This window comes from Numida meleagris, chromosome 10 (assembly GCF_002078875.1).
Source record: "Numida meleagris isolate 19003 breed g44 Domestic line chromosome 10, NumMel1.0, whole genome shotgun sequence".
NCBI lineage: Eukaryota > Metazoa > Chordata > Aves > Galliformes > Numididae > Numida > Numida meleagris.
In genome coordinates, this window is record NC_034418.1 from 7,374,451 (window position 1) to 7,386,409 (window position 11,959).

Here is an 11,959-nt window from a genome sequence, read left to right on the forward strand (position 1 = left end):
CATAGACTTAGCAGCTAAGACCCTGAGGTCCTTAACAGAGTGGGGCTGTGGGTAAAATGTAACAGATCCAAACCAACAATTAAATTCCTTAACAGTATTACTTAGAAACGTTAAAAGTGAAACACTCCCCAGTTGTTGGATACAAATTTTGTATTCCCCTTTTATCTCTTCAGCGGTAGTGCACCATCACCAGAAAGTATACTGTTGGCAAATCCCAAAAGAGCTTTGAGAAACTACCTTTGTTTTCACTGATTGTTATTTCTGCAGCTACACAGATGACTGTATTCTATACATTCCTGAACATTTACTCATCAGTGTTCTTTTAAATATACAGTGCACAGTGCATTTAATATTTACAGATGAGTATTGGCTGGTTTGTGTTCCCACTGAAAGCAAGATGTACTTACTGACAAATTTTACAGTTTTCTACATAAAAATATGAGGATGAATTTTAACTTTTCCTGGGCACAGGAGTTTGATAAAGGCTTTCCTGAAGCTCATGTGGCACAATGGGTATAGAATAGGATTAATGGCTGAATTCACCCATAGAAGCCAAAATGAAGTCTCATAAAGTGAATGTAATACACAATGCCCATGGCAAGCTGCTCTGATGATCATTAAAAGTGTATAAGGTGCCCAACACAAACCAAACACACTGACAATAATTGCTAAAGACTTTGCTACTCTTTTATCTCGAGAAAGTCTGTATCTATTTGCCATAGCAGTGTCTGCTCTGGTGGTGGTGTCGCCTGTGTTTTCTGTATAGAAACTGGTCCAATGAGGCTTGGTCTCTGCATCCACCTGAAGTGGTGTAAGGTCTTGATTGACATTCAAATTTAATGACTGATTGTCAAATTTGCATAGGCTGAGCTTTGAAGCCTCCTGCAGGGGAGGAAGGCTGCTTGCTTCCTTCTTCTTGTGTTTTTGTCTGTTAGCAGGTTTTACAAAAAATATGGTGTGTTCCCTTTTTTTCCCTAGGAAACTCATTTCACAGTCCTCTTGGCCAGGTGATAAGTTTTCATTTCTAAGGGATATGCGTTTCCTAATGTTGAGGTAAATGCTTAAGTTGAAGTATGTAACAGTGATGAAAGGTGTGAAGAATTCAATGGTAGAAGCAATCATTAGGAAATACCAGTTGTAGAAGAATTCTGCATGACATTCTCGTTCTGGAAGGATGCTCTTCTGGGCAACGTACTCCCAGCTGAGAATGGCTGGACCATAGAGAAGAAAAGCAGCGATCCATACAGTGATCATCTTCAATATTGCATTTCTGGTCTTCCCCTTCTGTGCCCTGTAACTCACCTGAGAAAGAGAGAAGTTGAGTCATGTATATTAGTGGCATCTCAAGTGCTTCCATGGGTACCTTGGAATATGGACCTCTTACCTTTGAAAGTTGATGATATATATTGGTTTGGGGGTAGGGGTTATGAGTGTCACCAAAACCACGGAAAAGATATTTCTGAAATACCCATTCTAACAAACATTATCACAATGATGGATACGTTCTGAGAATGTGCATTTGATCTTAGAAAATAAGCTTTTCTGATTAAATATCCATTGCACTTCCTAGAACTGGCTGTTACTAGTTGCGTATGTATTCTGTTGCATAAGCTATTACACAAGTTTACAGCTTATCAAAAGACAGCTCTTTGAAATTCATTGATGTATTTCATATTAAATGATTTAAAAATTTTAATAAATGAATAGAGCTTGCATGGGTATTCTGTGAATGCAGATCCTCACTGCTTTGTATAGAGAGCTTTTCTTTCTTAATGTGAAAAATTGCCCAAAAAAAGAAATGGTGAAGAGCTTTCGTTTGATACCCTTTTCATTCCTTCATGTATTACTTGCAGAGCTCCTACCTGCAATAGAGATAGATAGGAGTGTTGTGGTCTGCAAAGTGCTTTGCAGGAAGAGTAATTTTTCCTTATTTAGAAAATAGGGAATCTAAGGTGCCACGAGGGTTACATGTCAGTAAACCACATCTGCAGTAGTACGGAGTAGAATCTCAAGATCATCTAAGTTGTCATATTCTAATTTCCTGGTGTACTGACAGTGTTCCAATAATGAATTGGAATTCAGTCTTCACATCTCTACAGTGGCTAATCCCAGGGACTTTTGACACAGTATTTTGGAATATGAAGTCCTCAAGCTTGAAATCTCCTTGAATTCATGCCCGTTGCCCCAGTCTTGGATTTTGGTCTCCAAAGCTTATGCTGTTCGGGTTAGGATGGCAATACAGCTGAGGTATTCTGAGTTTGTCTGAATTGGGTCTGATTTTGCAATCCTTTTCAAGACTGCTCCTGAAATTGTTAGCAACTTTTGTAGGAAGATTAGAACTTTCACTGAGAGAAGAATTTAGAACTCATTCATGTGTTCTATGCTCTACACTAGTGGACAGATTCTGTACTCTTGCTTTGGGAGGGATTTTTATATGGAAGATTTATTTGAAACGTTTCAAAGGGGCTGAACTCTATCATTTACTATAAACAGTTTGTTTCTGAAACCATCCAGTCTATATATTTATACTATATGTATAGTCATGAGTGTGGCTTACAAAAGTAAAATTCATGGCTAATACAGAACTTAGAAAATAAAGGAATGTTGTGTTGACTATTTGAGAATTAATCTGTTCATTTCTCCCTGTTGGAAAAACTAGTTGGTGAAATACTAAGCTACATATAAGCTGTTTAAGTGCTTTTGTTCTTGTTTCTTTTTACTATTTAGTGAAAAGGTATCTTTGCCTCAGCGTGATTTACATTGAGCAATGAAGCTAAATTAATGTTTTAACAAAACACAGGTGAAATGGTGCTGAAGAGTAGCCCCAAACTGCTTGTAGAAAAATGAGAGCTAGAAGTAGAGATAACGTTTTGTTTTGGCACCATTGAAGGGCTTAGTACCTGTTGCAGAGCTCTGCCTTTGCTTTAGGCTGGCAGTAGGTGTGTTGCTGTGTTCTGAGGATATGCTCTGTTGCAGCCAGGTAATGATTTTTCTAAGCTCTTCTAAGGTGTGACTGCAGAAGAAATAAGAAAACTGCTCTTCTAGCTTCAGCAGCAGCATGTACAGCCTGGGCCAGTTTCTAAAGCAGTGTAAAAGTGAGAAGCAGCTGTCCGTTCTCTTCATGCCAGTTGTTCCTAGACCTACTTCCAGGACGGAGGGGGTGTATCAAGATTGTCCCCATTTCCTGTGGTGGCAAGCCCTTCCTGCAGCTGCTCTGTGCTGGGCACCTTCTCTCTGCTAACCCCAACTTTTGCTACTCGCGACGTGGAGCGCAGCCCTTACCGCCTTGGTGACAGAAATGAACCTGTCGAAGCTGATGAGGACGATGTTGAAGACAGAAGCAGTGCACACCAGGTAGTCCACCACCAGCCACAGCTTGCACAAGCCCCGGCCGAGCCTCCACTCGCCCGTCAGCACGTAGGGGATGTAGAGCGGGATGCAGAAGCCGCCTGCGGACAGAGCCGGTGCTGACACGCGCCGTGCCCCGCGCTCCAGCTTCCCTCCGCCGGCCCTGGCACTCACCCACCAGGAGGTCGGCGACGGCCAAGTTGAGGAAGAAGTAGTCTCCCTGGGTGCGGAGACGCCGGTCCACCACGAACGCTAGGATGACCAAGGCGTTGCCCAGCACCGTGGCCAGCACCAGCAGCCCCATGAGCGCCGCCAGCAGCGCCGCGGTGGCTCCGGAGAAGGGCTCCGGAGAAGGGCCCCGCGCGCTGCCCGTCCGCCGCGCAGTCACCGCCTGCTGCCCGCGGGATGCCGGACTGGTTGAGCCGCGGCGAGCCCGGGCCCATGGCTCGCGCCGCGCTGCCCGCCTCTGCCAGCCCGCCTCTGCCGCGCGCCGCTCCTGGCGCCGCCCCGCCGGGAGGAGGGAGGGGACGGCGTCGGTGTAGCAAAAGCAGCTCCCCGACGGCCGGTGGTGGCTGCGCAGTCCCGGCTGTGCCTCCCTGTGTGATGGCTCGTGCCCTGTCCCGCACCTACGGATCCCTCCCGTGTCCCCCAGGGCCCTCACCTTAACCTTCACAGAACGCAGCCGGTAGTAAACTCCTTTGTACGAGTGGCGAAAGGTCTGTATAAACCTGCCGTTTGAAGTAAACTTTAGGAGCCATCCCAACAGCTTTCTGAAGAGAAGACAGTGGGTGCGACATCAGGTAAGGCAAAGCTGCGGGCTCTGTAACAGCCGGTCTGTCGTGTGTCTGAGGCGCCGCTTCCCCGGGCGGCTGCAGCCTGGCCTGCTGCCCGGGAGCTGCCTGTGTGTGCTGGAGGTGCACCTCGAGGCCCCACCGGTCACTGACTGGCTGATGCCTGGCAGCAAAATGTTCTTCTCACACATCCCTGTAGCATCATCTCCCTAAAGCAAATAAGTGAAGCTACACACGGTGAAGCAACAGGAGACCTTAGCTTATTACCGCAGTGATTGTTCCCTAATTTGAGGACTTGTTTTCAATTTGTTTTGAGCTCAACTGCCAGTTTTCTATTCAGTTGAGTTGGGGCGGCAGCAAACTTGTTGATAACTGCTGCTATGTGGTTGTGTGGTGGTATAAAAAACAAAGAGGCAGCCAAGAGAGACAACAAAGATAAATATCTCAATCACCAGGAAGGCATGAGAAAGTTAGCTTATTCCTTCTTGGATAATTACTCTTAAAGGGGTATTTTCTGGTGTTTTCTACTGAGTTATGTTGATTTTCCTTTAAGAACATAAGTTACACCTTGTAGTGGTGTGGATATATCCATGCTGAGGGAAAAAAAGCTTAAAACACACATGGGTGACAGAAGAGAGCTACACCTTGTTGTTCCCAGGGTGAGAGCAGGCCGTGCTGGAGGGTGAATACTCTGATAACAGGGCCTGGCAGGATGAAGGGAGAGAGCGTGAAGAGCTCTTTATAAAATGTCTTTATGTAAGACTGAGTTCTAGACTTCTGAAGGTAAAAGTTGTTCCTGATCTTTATTTAAGTCTCAGCAAGAGACAATTTATTAGAATTGTTAAAAGAGGAATGACAGTAGCGAAAAATGCAACACTTCCCAAGTCATATCAATACTGATGTGTTCTGAAACTTAAGATTTTTGTTCCATGATTCCTTTAGTGGTGATTGTTTTAATTTCCAGAAGATTTCTTTCAGTGCTCTTTGAAAAAGGGAGCTGTCTGATTCACGCAGTTTCCCATGACTAGCCTATGTGGGTGAGCATATCTGCAGAAATGATGGAAAAACAGAATGTTTTCCCCTCACCACAGGCAGATGACTCTTTCAGAACAGACCAAATTCATCTTCCCAATAGACTTTGGGGAAGCTGCGTTGCGAGGGAGTAGACTCCAGCTGGCTGCACGTCCCATTGGTTCAAAGACAACCTTCTTAGTTAATCCCTTGTTTGAAGTACAGCTGGGGTAGTAAGCATACTTACACTGGATATTTGCCAGAATCTCAATTCAAAATTACATTTTGGTGTCTTTTATGAAATAACATGTGCATAATAGTTCTTCTTTTGCTTGTTCCTTCTGAAGATATTTAGTTCTAGTCCCAGGACTCCATGTACAGGATAATTCTTTCCTGGTGGGTACACAAGCTGACTGGTACCAATGCTTTAAGCTTTGCTTTCTAGTGGACTGGAGAGCAATTGTTGCGCTTCTCAGCGAAGCAGAGGAAAGCATAGTGTAGCTGGAACCTTCACTTGTATAAAGGAAGGTATTTAGAAATTTGCATGTTTCTGAAAAGATGTGTAATTGCTAACAGCCTAGTTTAAGGTTTTATTAACTGTTCTCTAGCTACTCTTTGGTATTTCAAGAGGAAAAAAAAAGCCTCCTTGGCCAGGAACAGTGGAATGATTTTTAGAGTGAGAGATGATACAGATTGCTTTATCAACTAATAAAATCAAATCCTGCTGTCAAATGGATCTGAGCACAGCTAAATGAATAGTGAAATGGAAGCCCACAATGATCATTTCCTATTAAGTTTATACACTTTGCTAGTCAGGGTTTTGCCTGCATAGCAGTTCACTTTGTTCTTTTAATTTTATCTAGCTATCTCCATGCATGAGATGCAATTCTTATTTTAAAATAATAATTCTCGTTCCTGCGCATGTAGAGAAAAAAACATCTATTAGATCCGTGCGAGTGTAAAGACATCTAGTTCAGAGTACTCAGTGTTACAGTCCACCAATTATGCATTTTCTTTTGTTCAATAAAGAAACATTCAGTACAGTTCAGTCCTGTGCGTCATGTGGGCTGTGGGCTAGCAAGGTTTGGTGTAGGTATGAGCACTAACAGCTGACTGTGGGTAGCCCTACCTGCCTTTAAGATACATAAAAGCATGGTTAGAGCTTAAGATTGAGACAGTACTTCCTTTCTTGCACAAAGAAACAATACTGCTATCCACTCAGTCTTTATAAGCAGTGTTGTCACCTTTTCACACGTCGCAATAAACTGGTTTCCATCCACTTCAAGTGTGATTTGCTGCTTAATGGAGACTCATTTTTCTTACAGGTGTGCAACAATGCATCTCTGAGGAGGTAATAGTGCCCAGGCCAGGCTGATTGAGTTCTGCAGTGTTCTGCATTCAGGTGCTGTCAATACTGCCCTGTCACCGTGTGAATTCATCCCAGTGCCATGGGCCTGAGGTCACCCCTATGTTTGGCTGCAGTGTTCTTGACCAGTTGTTGAGAAGTAAGACTTGTGATTTTGATCAATATGGATCAGAGCTCTGAAATGTGACTTAGCTAACGCTCTCAGAAAATTAGACTGCAACAACATACTAGAAATAGTTACCCCATAGGCAACTGCCTCAAAGTTAAACCAAAATTATATTAGTACTGAGAAACATCGTAACTGGGTATATTACAGGCATTAGGGATAGTTTTAGTTGGTTCTGCTCCTCCTAGATGCATTCAACAGCTTCTCATACTATTGCTTGCATGCAGTATTACTAATCGAGTGATGCAACTTATTTGGCATTTGTATCCTTCACATCCTACCTATTTCGTACATCAATCTTTCACTTAGGCAGTTTTGTTCTTGTCACATCAAAGGGTACCGGCACAGTTTTGTCTCTTGGCTGTAAGTATACTGCAGAGAATTTAATATTGATTTAGTTATTTAGCTGTTATTGTTTGTATTCAGTGAGAGCTGGACAGGCATCCAAAAAATCTCTCAATATATTGGTGCTGAGGACACTGCGAAAATCAGAGAGAGACTGTGGCTTTTCTCTATCTTAACTGATTCTTCCTTACCTTTTCCCCAGCCTGTCACCTCCCTCCTTTGCACTGGTTATGACCAGATACATCCCATGCCCATCTCCTCAGTGTGCTCTAAGTGCTGCAGTATTTCTAGCCGGAGTGGTGCTGAGGTCCCAGGATCCTTCAGCCGCTTGGGTGCATGTGGGAAACATCTCCTTTTCCCCCAGTAAATGGCATTCCCCAGGCATGAGCTGGAGCCCATCTGACTTCTGCATCCCCTGCAGAGACCTTGTTCCCATCACTTTGGCCTACAGGGGGGCTTCTCAATAAGAACAGGTGAAACTAAGACTATGTTCACATAAGAAAATTCAACACATTTAATGCAACTAAATCATTACCATGATTCAATGCGTGGTAATTGACAAATTAAATTGAAAGAAGAAAATGGTAACAACAATGGTAGAGAGAACGGTTCAAAGAAATTTTTGTTAGTTTGGAGAGACAAATGCTCAGCAGTATGCACAGTTACGTCCCCTCCCTCCAGCCCCCCAGTGGCCTGTACATAGGCAGTCTTGGTTGCCATTCCTGAAAGAGGTGTATCACTTAAAATGGATAGGAAGCAATCTGACAGCCACTGAGTTCCTTTACTGACTTCAGCATACTCAAGTCAGCCCCTAATTGTATGTTTCTCTGGACAGCATGAAAGGATTGGTTTTGGCTAACTGCAGAGGGAACATTGCAACACTGAAGTAGGAGGCAGAAGCCCATGTTCTGTTCTTGGCTCTGTCACAAACTTGTACATTTGGGTTTATAGAAGGTCACTCCATTTTTGTGCGTCTCCCTGTTCTTGTGTGGGACAGTATACTTAAAAGTCTTTCAGAGATATTCTAGAAGCTACAGCCTTAAACATTCGCAGCTAGAGAGCCTTGTAAAACAATGCCAGCAGAACAATAGCTCTCATATCCTCCTTCTGTTTGTGGTTACACTCCAGAGGCAAGGCAGCTCCCACCCGCTGCGTGTTCAGATGTATTCATCTTTGCGTGTGGTGATTAAGCAGGCTGTTCCCATTAGCGTCAGTGGGAGTTAAATAAGCAATTACAGAATGTTAAGAGGAAATGATAGCCTTTAATCATCCTTTATTAAAAAAAAAAAGCAACCTAAAACTGAACAAACACATTTCTTTCTAAAGAAGTTATTGACACTCCTCATATGTTTAAAGTTCATACTCGATTACGTGCTAGCAAATATCCCTGTCTTGTCTAAAGCTCTGCATAGCACTATTAAGGCCTTTGCTTCTGTGTGTTATGGTTAAAAAGTTGACCAAATCTAAGTGTGCTTTTCCAGCAAGTATCCAAACCGTAACGTCTCTGTGTGGTGCACAGTTGGTTGAAAATGTTTTGCAAAATGTGAATGTCATTGAACGTTCTGTTCTGCTGAAGGCTGAATTTATTTCTTCAGGACAGAGTCTGTCAGTATTGGACATGAAGTGTTGACCGAATAAAAGTAGGGAATGATTTTCTGTGTTGGAATGTTTTGTTTAAAGAGCTTTATTTTTTAAAAATGAAATAGTTTAGCTTTTCAAGTAAAGAAAGTTTTCATTTCAAAACTGTTGTAAGTACTGCAAAGAAAAATAAAAAATTGAGTAACGTGGATTGTCTCAAGCATGGAACTAAGAAAATGTAAGAGAAGAAGTTTTCTGCTGGAAAAAAAAGCATTTGAATTTGATGTAAATCAAATCCCTTTATAATCTTGCTCTGTTTAGCATGTTTTGAAATAATCCCAATGTCTTCCATCTCTATTTCATACACAATTATTTCTTATGGCTCTCCTGGTCATCCCAATCTCCACTTCCTGCAAACATTAGTAATTATCTTCCTTAAGAAAACCCATGTGGACTGGTCACATAGAACTTGAAGAGTGAACCTTTAATGCTCTCTTGTAAAATATTTCTTGTAGTGCTGCTCAGGGGTTACTTGTACATAACCCCTCCTAGCTGAGACCTTGGCACTGGGAAATAAGCTCCTGTGTGCTTGGATTCTCCAGCTCTTAGAGAAGAACTTCTTGGCCCCATGAGGTTGAGGTAAGGATCGATCTGCAGTGGTTCTGAGACTCTTGTTTGTTTCACATAAGCACTGATGCAGTGTTGGTGGCTGTATGTGGTGGGTGAGGCTGTGAGTGGGACTGAGCCTGGGGGAGTGCTGCTAGCCAGTACCAGTACCGTGTTATTTGCATCATGTGACATTTGGAGGGAACTTGCAAAATTACTGGCTTCAAAATTGTTGAGACTACTGAAGTAGATTTGAAGGCTTTTGAAATAGTTCAGGCTATTTTTCACGTTGGGAATTTTTACCCTCATAGATTGGCTTGCAGTGATGGACTTTTTTGGTGTGTTTTTCCTGTGCTGGACAGCTTGCAGGAAAGCTTGCCAGGAGGACCCCATCCTTACCAACCGTCTTATTTTACAGACAATCCTTTGTTCTTTTGTGAAAAAGCCCAACTGTACTAATGTAGTGACAGATTCTCATTAGCACACAGTGCACTGCTTTGCTACAAAAGTGGTATATCTTAAAAAGACCATACAAATAATATCCAGATTTTTTTTTATGCTGAACAAGAAATATTTTCCATTTCAGTTGAATTCTGTTCTACATTACAGACACTATTACATAGTAGCAGCGTATACAAGGGGAAGAAATAGAATGGCTTCAAGTACATGTAAATGTATCATTTTTATTTTTCAAATAAGTAAGGACCTGATTTTGGAGGGTAAGATTTCCAGATACAGGAATACCAGAGGAAAAAATTATTTGGATGTCAACAGTTTATTGAAAAGAAAAATAATTTTTGTTTTTAAACTACTTAACCATTATTTTATTTATTAATTTGGCTATAATTTAAAGATAATATGTACTGGTTGAAATGCTAGACGATTTTAGTGATCTTTCCAACCTTAATGGTTCTATGGTTCTTTGACAACCAAAATATATTTTGATCTTTTGGGGAAAAAAAAAAGCTTCTTTTTTTGATTCAAGCTGTTGTGTTAATTGAATTTAATCCAATGCATGAATTGCTTCTCCCAGAGGATCCACATTATATTGCATTTACTTAAAACTGAAAATAAAAGACCCACAGGGCACCTGTCCTGAACAAGCTATGATAACAGCAGAAAACAATGGCTTTCATCAAAGGAATTTGTTACTAACGTGTTGGAGGAGTTCTAGAACTGTGCACACAGATGAATCCAACTGCCTCCAAACATGTGCCATCCTACCCACGAAAAATAAGATTCTTGCCATTTTTATCTGGATGAGTAGATGGCAGTCATTAGGAATGACTGGGCCACAAATTCTGTTGTTTCAGAAAGCCACCACAAAAGATACTCCAGTATGTGCTGTATTGAGCAGAAAACTTGTATTTTGCCGGAAAAGCTTCTCCTGGCAGGTCTTAAACGTACCTTTAAAACATGAAAATATTTTGAGAATTCCATTACAGGAAGAGTTGACCTTATCATTTGAGCATATATGGAGTTACGCGTTGCGTTGTAATTACACATAAACATACACATTTAAGCAGCATTTAGTAGAATTGTTGTAATTATGCACAAATTGTTAAGCGGATTGAAAGCACAGAAAATGAAGTACAGAAAAGCATCTAGAAAAATCCAGTGTTGCTGTGCATACTTTCTTCTGCGTTGCAATGTCCAAAGCAAACTGGCTGCCTGTTACTGCTCTATCAGCTGAAGTAGCATGCTGCAGCTAGCTCCAGCCTTCCCAGCCACCATCTGCTAAGACATAACCATAAGCCTGCTGACAAGTGCTTGTCAGAAATCACTTCACGCGAGTTGATCTCTTTTCCAACACACTTCAGTAGCTAATTTTTAAGACCCGAGAGTCATCGTTACTACGCATTAGTCGTCAAGATAGCGACACAGCTGTACTACAGAAAAAAAAGAACTTAAAGCACTCGAAATACAGCTAAATCACAGGAGAATAATTTCTAAACAGCCATGTTCAAAATTTGAACTGGAATGAAGCACTGATAACAACAACATAATACCCCATCACCAACAGCTGCATTCTTTTGCAACTTTGGTAAATGTCATCTTGTTTTGTTTACAGTGAACGAAGAGGTGCAATGATCATACCAAATCAACGCTGCAAGCAATTTTTATTCTTTTCAAGCACGCCTTCTTCCTGACATGATTATGCCCAATGATTTGTTGCGTTCTGCATCTGCAGTAATTATGATTTCATCCTTATCTTTAATCACTGCATCTCTGCTATTCTTTCAAAGATGTGTTCAGCAGCTCTCCGGGGGCAGAAAGTTAAAGGGTCACTGACAGCAGTGCTGCCTATTCTTAATAATGCCAGTGGAAAATTTTGATGGTCATACGGCAAAATACAGCATTCACCGTGTTGTGCAGTGTTAAATGGCTGAGAAACAATCCTCGCAGTATTAGTCATAAAGCTGAAACCTCTTGGCAATTTCCATTTTTGCCTATATTTGTTATTTATTCCCATCAACATTCAACTTCAGTTTTAACATTTGTTGGAAAATGTGCCCACCTGTTGTTTATCTCTGAAGAAAGAAAACATTTTATTATGGGTTGTGTTCCTGTTGCATCTTTGCAGTCAGCTGAAGAACACCTTGCAGCACTCAGTCTATTCTACTGCAAAAGGGACCTCTTTTCTGGTCTTCCTTCAGAGAGCAATGCATCTGGAGAGGTGGCCTGTCCAATGCTAAGGGAGCAGGACTGACAGCACTTTCATTGTCAGTGTGTCTTAGTCAAGTAATC

The 11,959-nt window shown here is 41.9% G+C and overlaps 1 protein-coding gene across 1 annotated transcript; it reads right to left on the reverse strand.

Moving 5' to 3' along the window:
• LOC110404233 (histamine H3 receptor-like) lies at nt 351-3,905 on the reverse strand. Its single transcript, XM_021408314.1, is given in 4 exon segments — nt 351-1,302; nt 3,283-3,449; nt 3,523-3,691; nt 3,693-3,905. Coding segments are annotated over 4 exon segments (1,311 nt in total). The 5' UTR covers nt 3,792-3,905; the 3' UTR covers nt 351-426.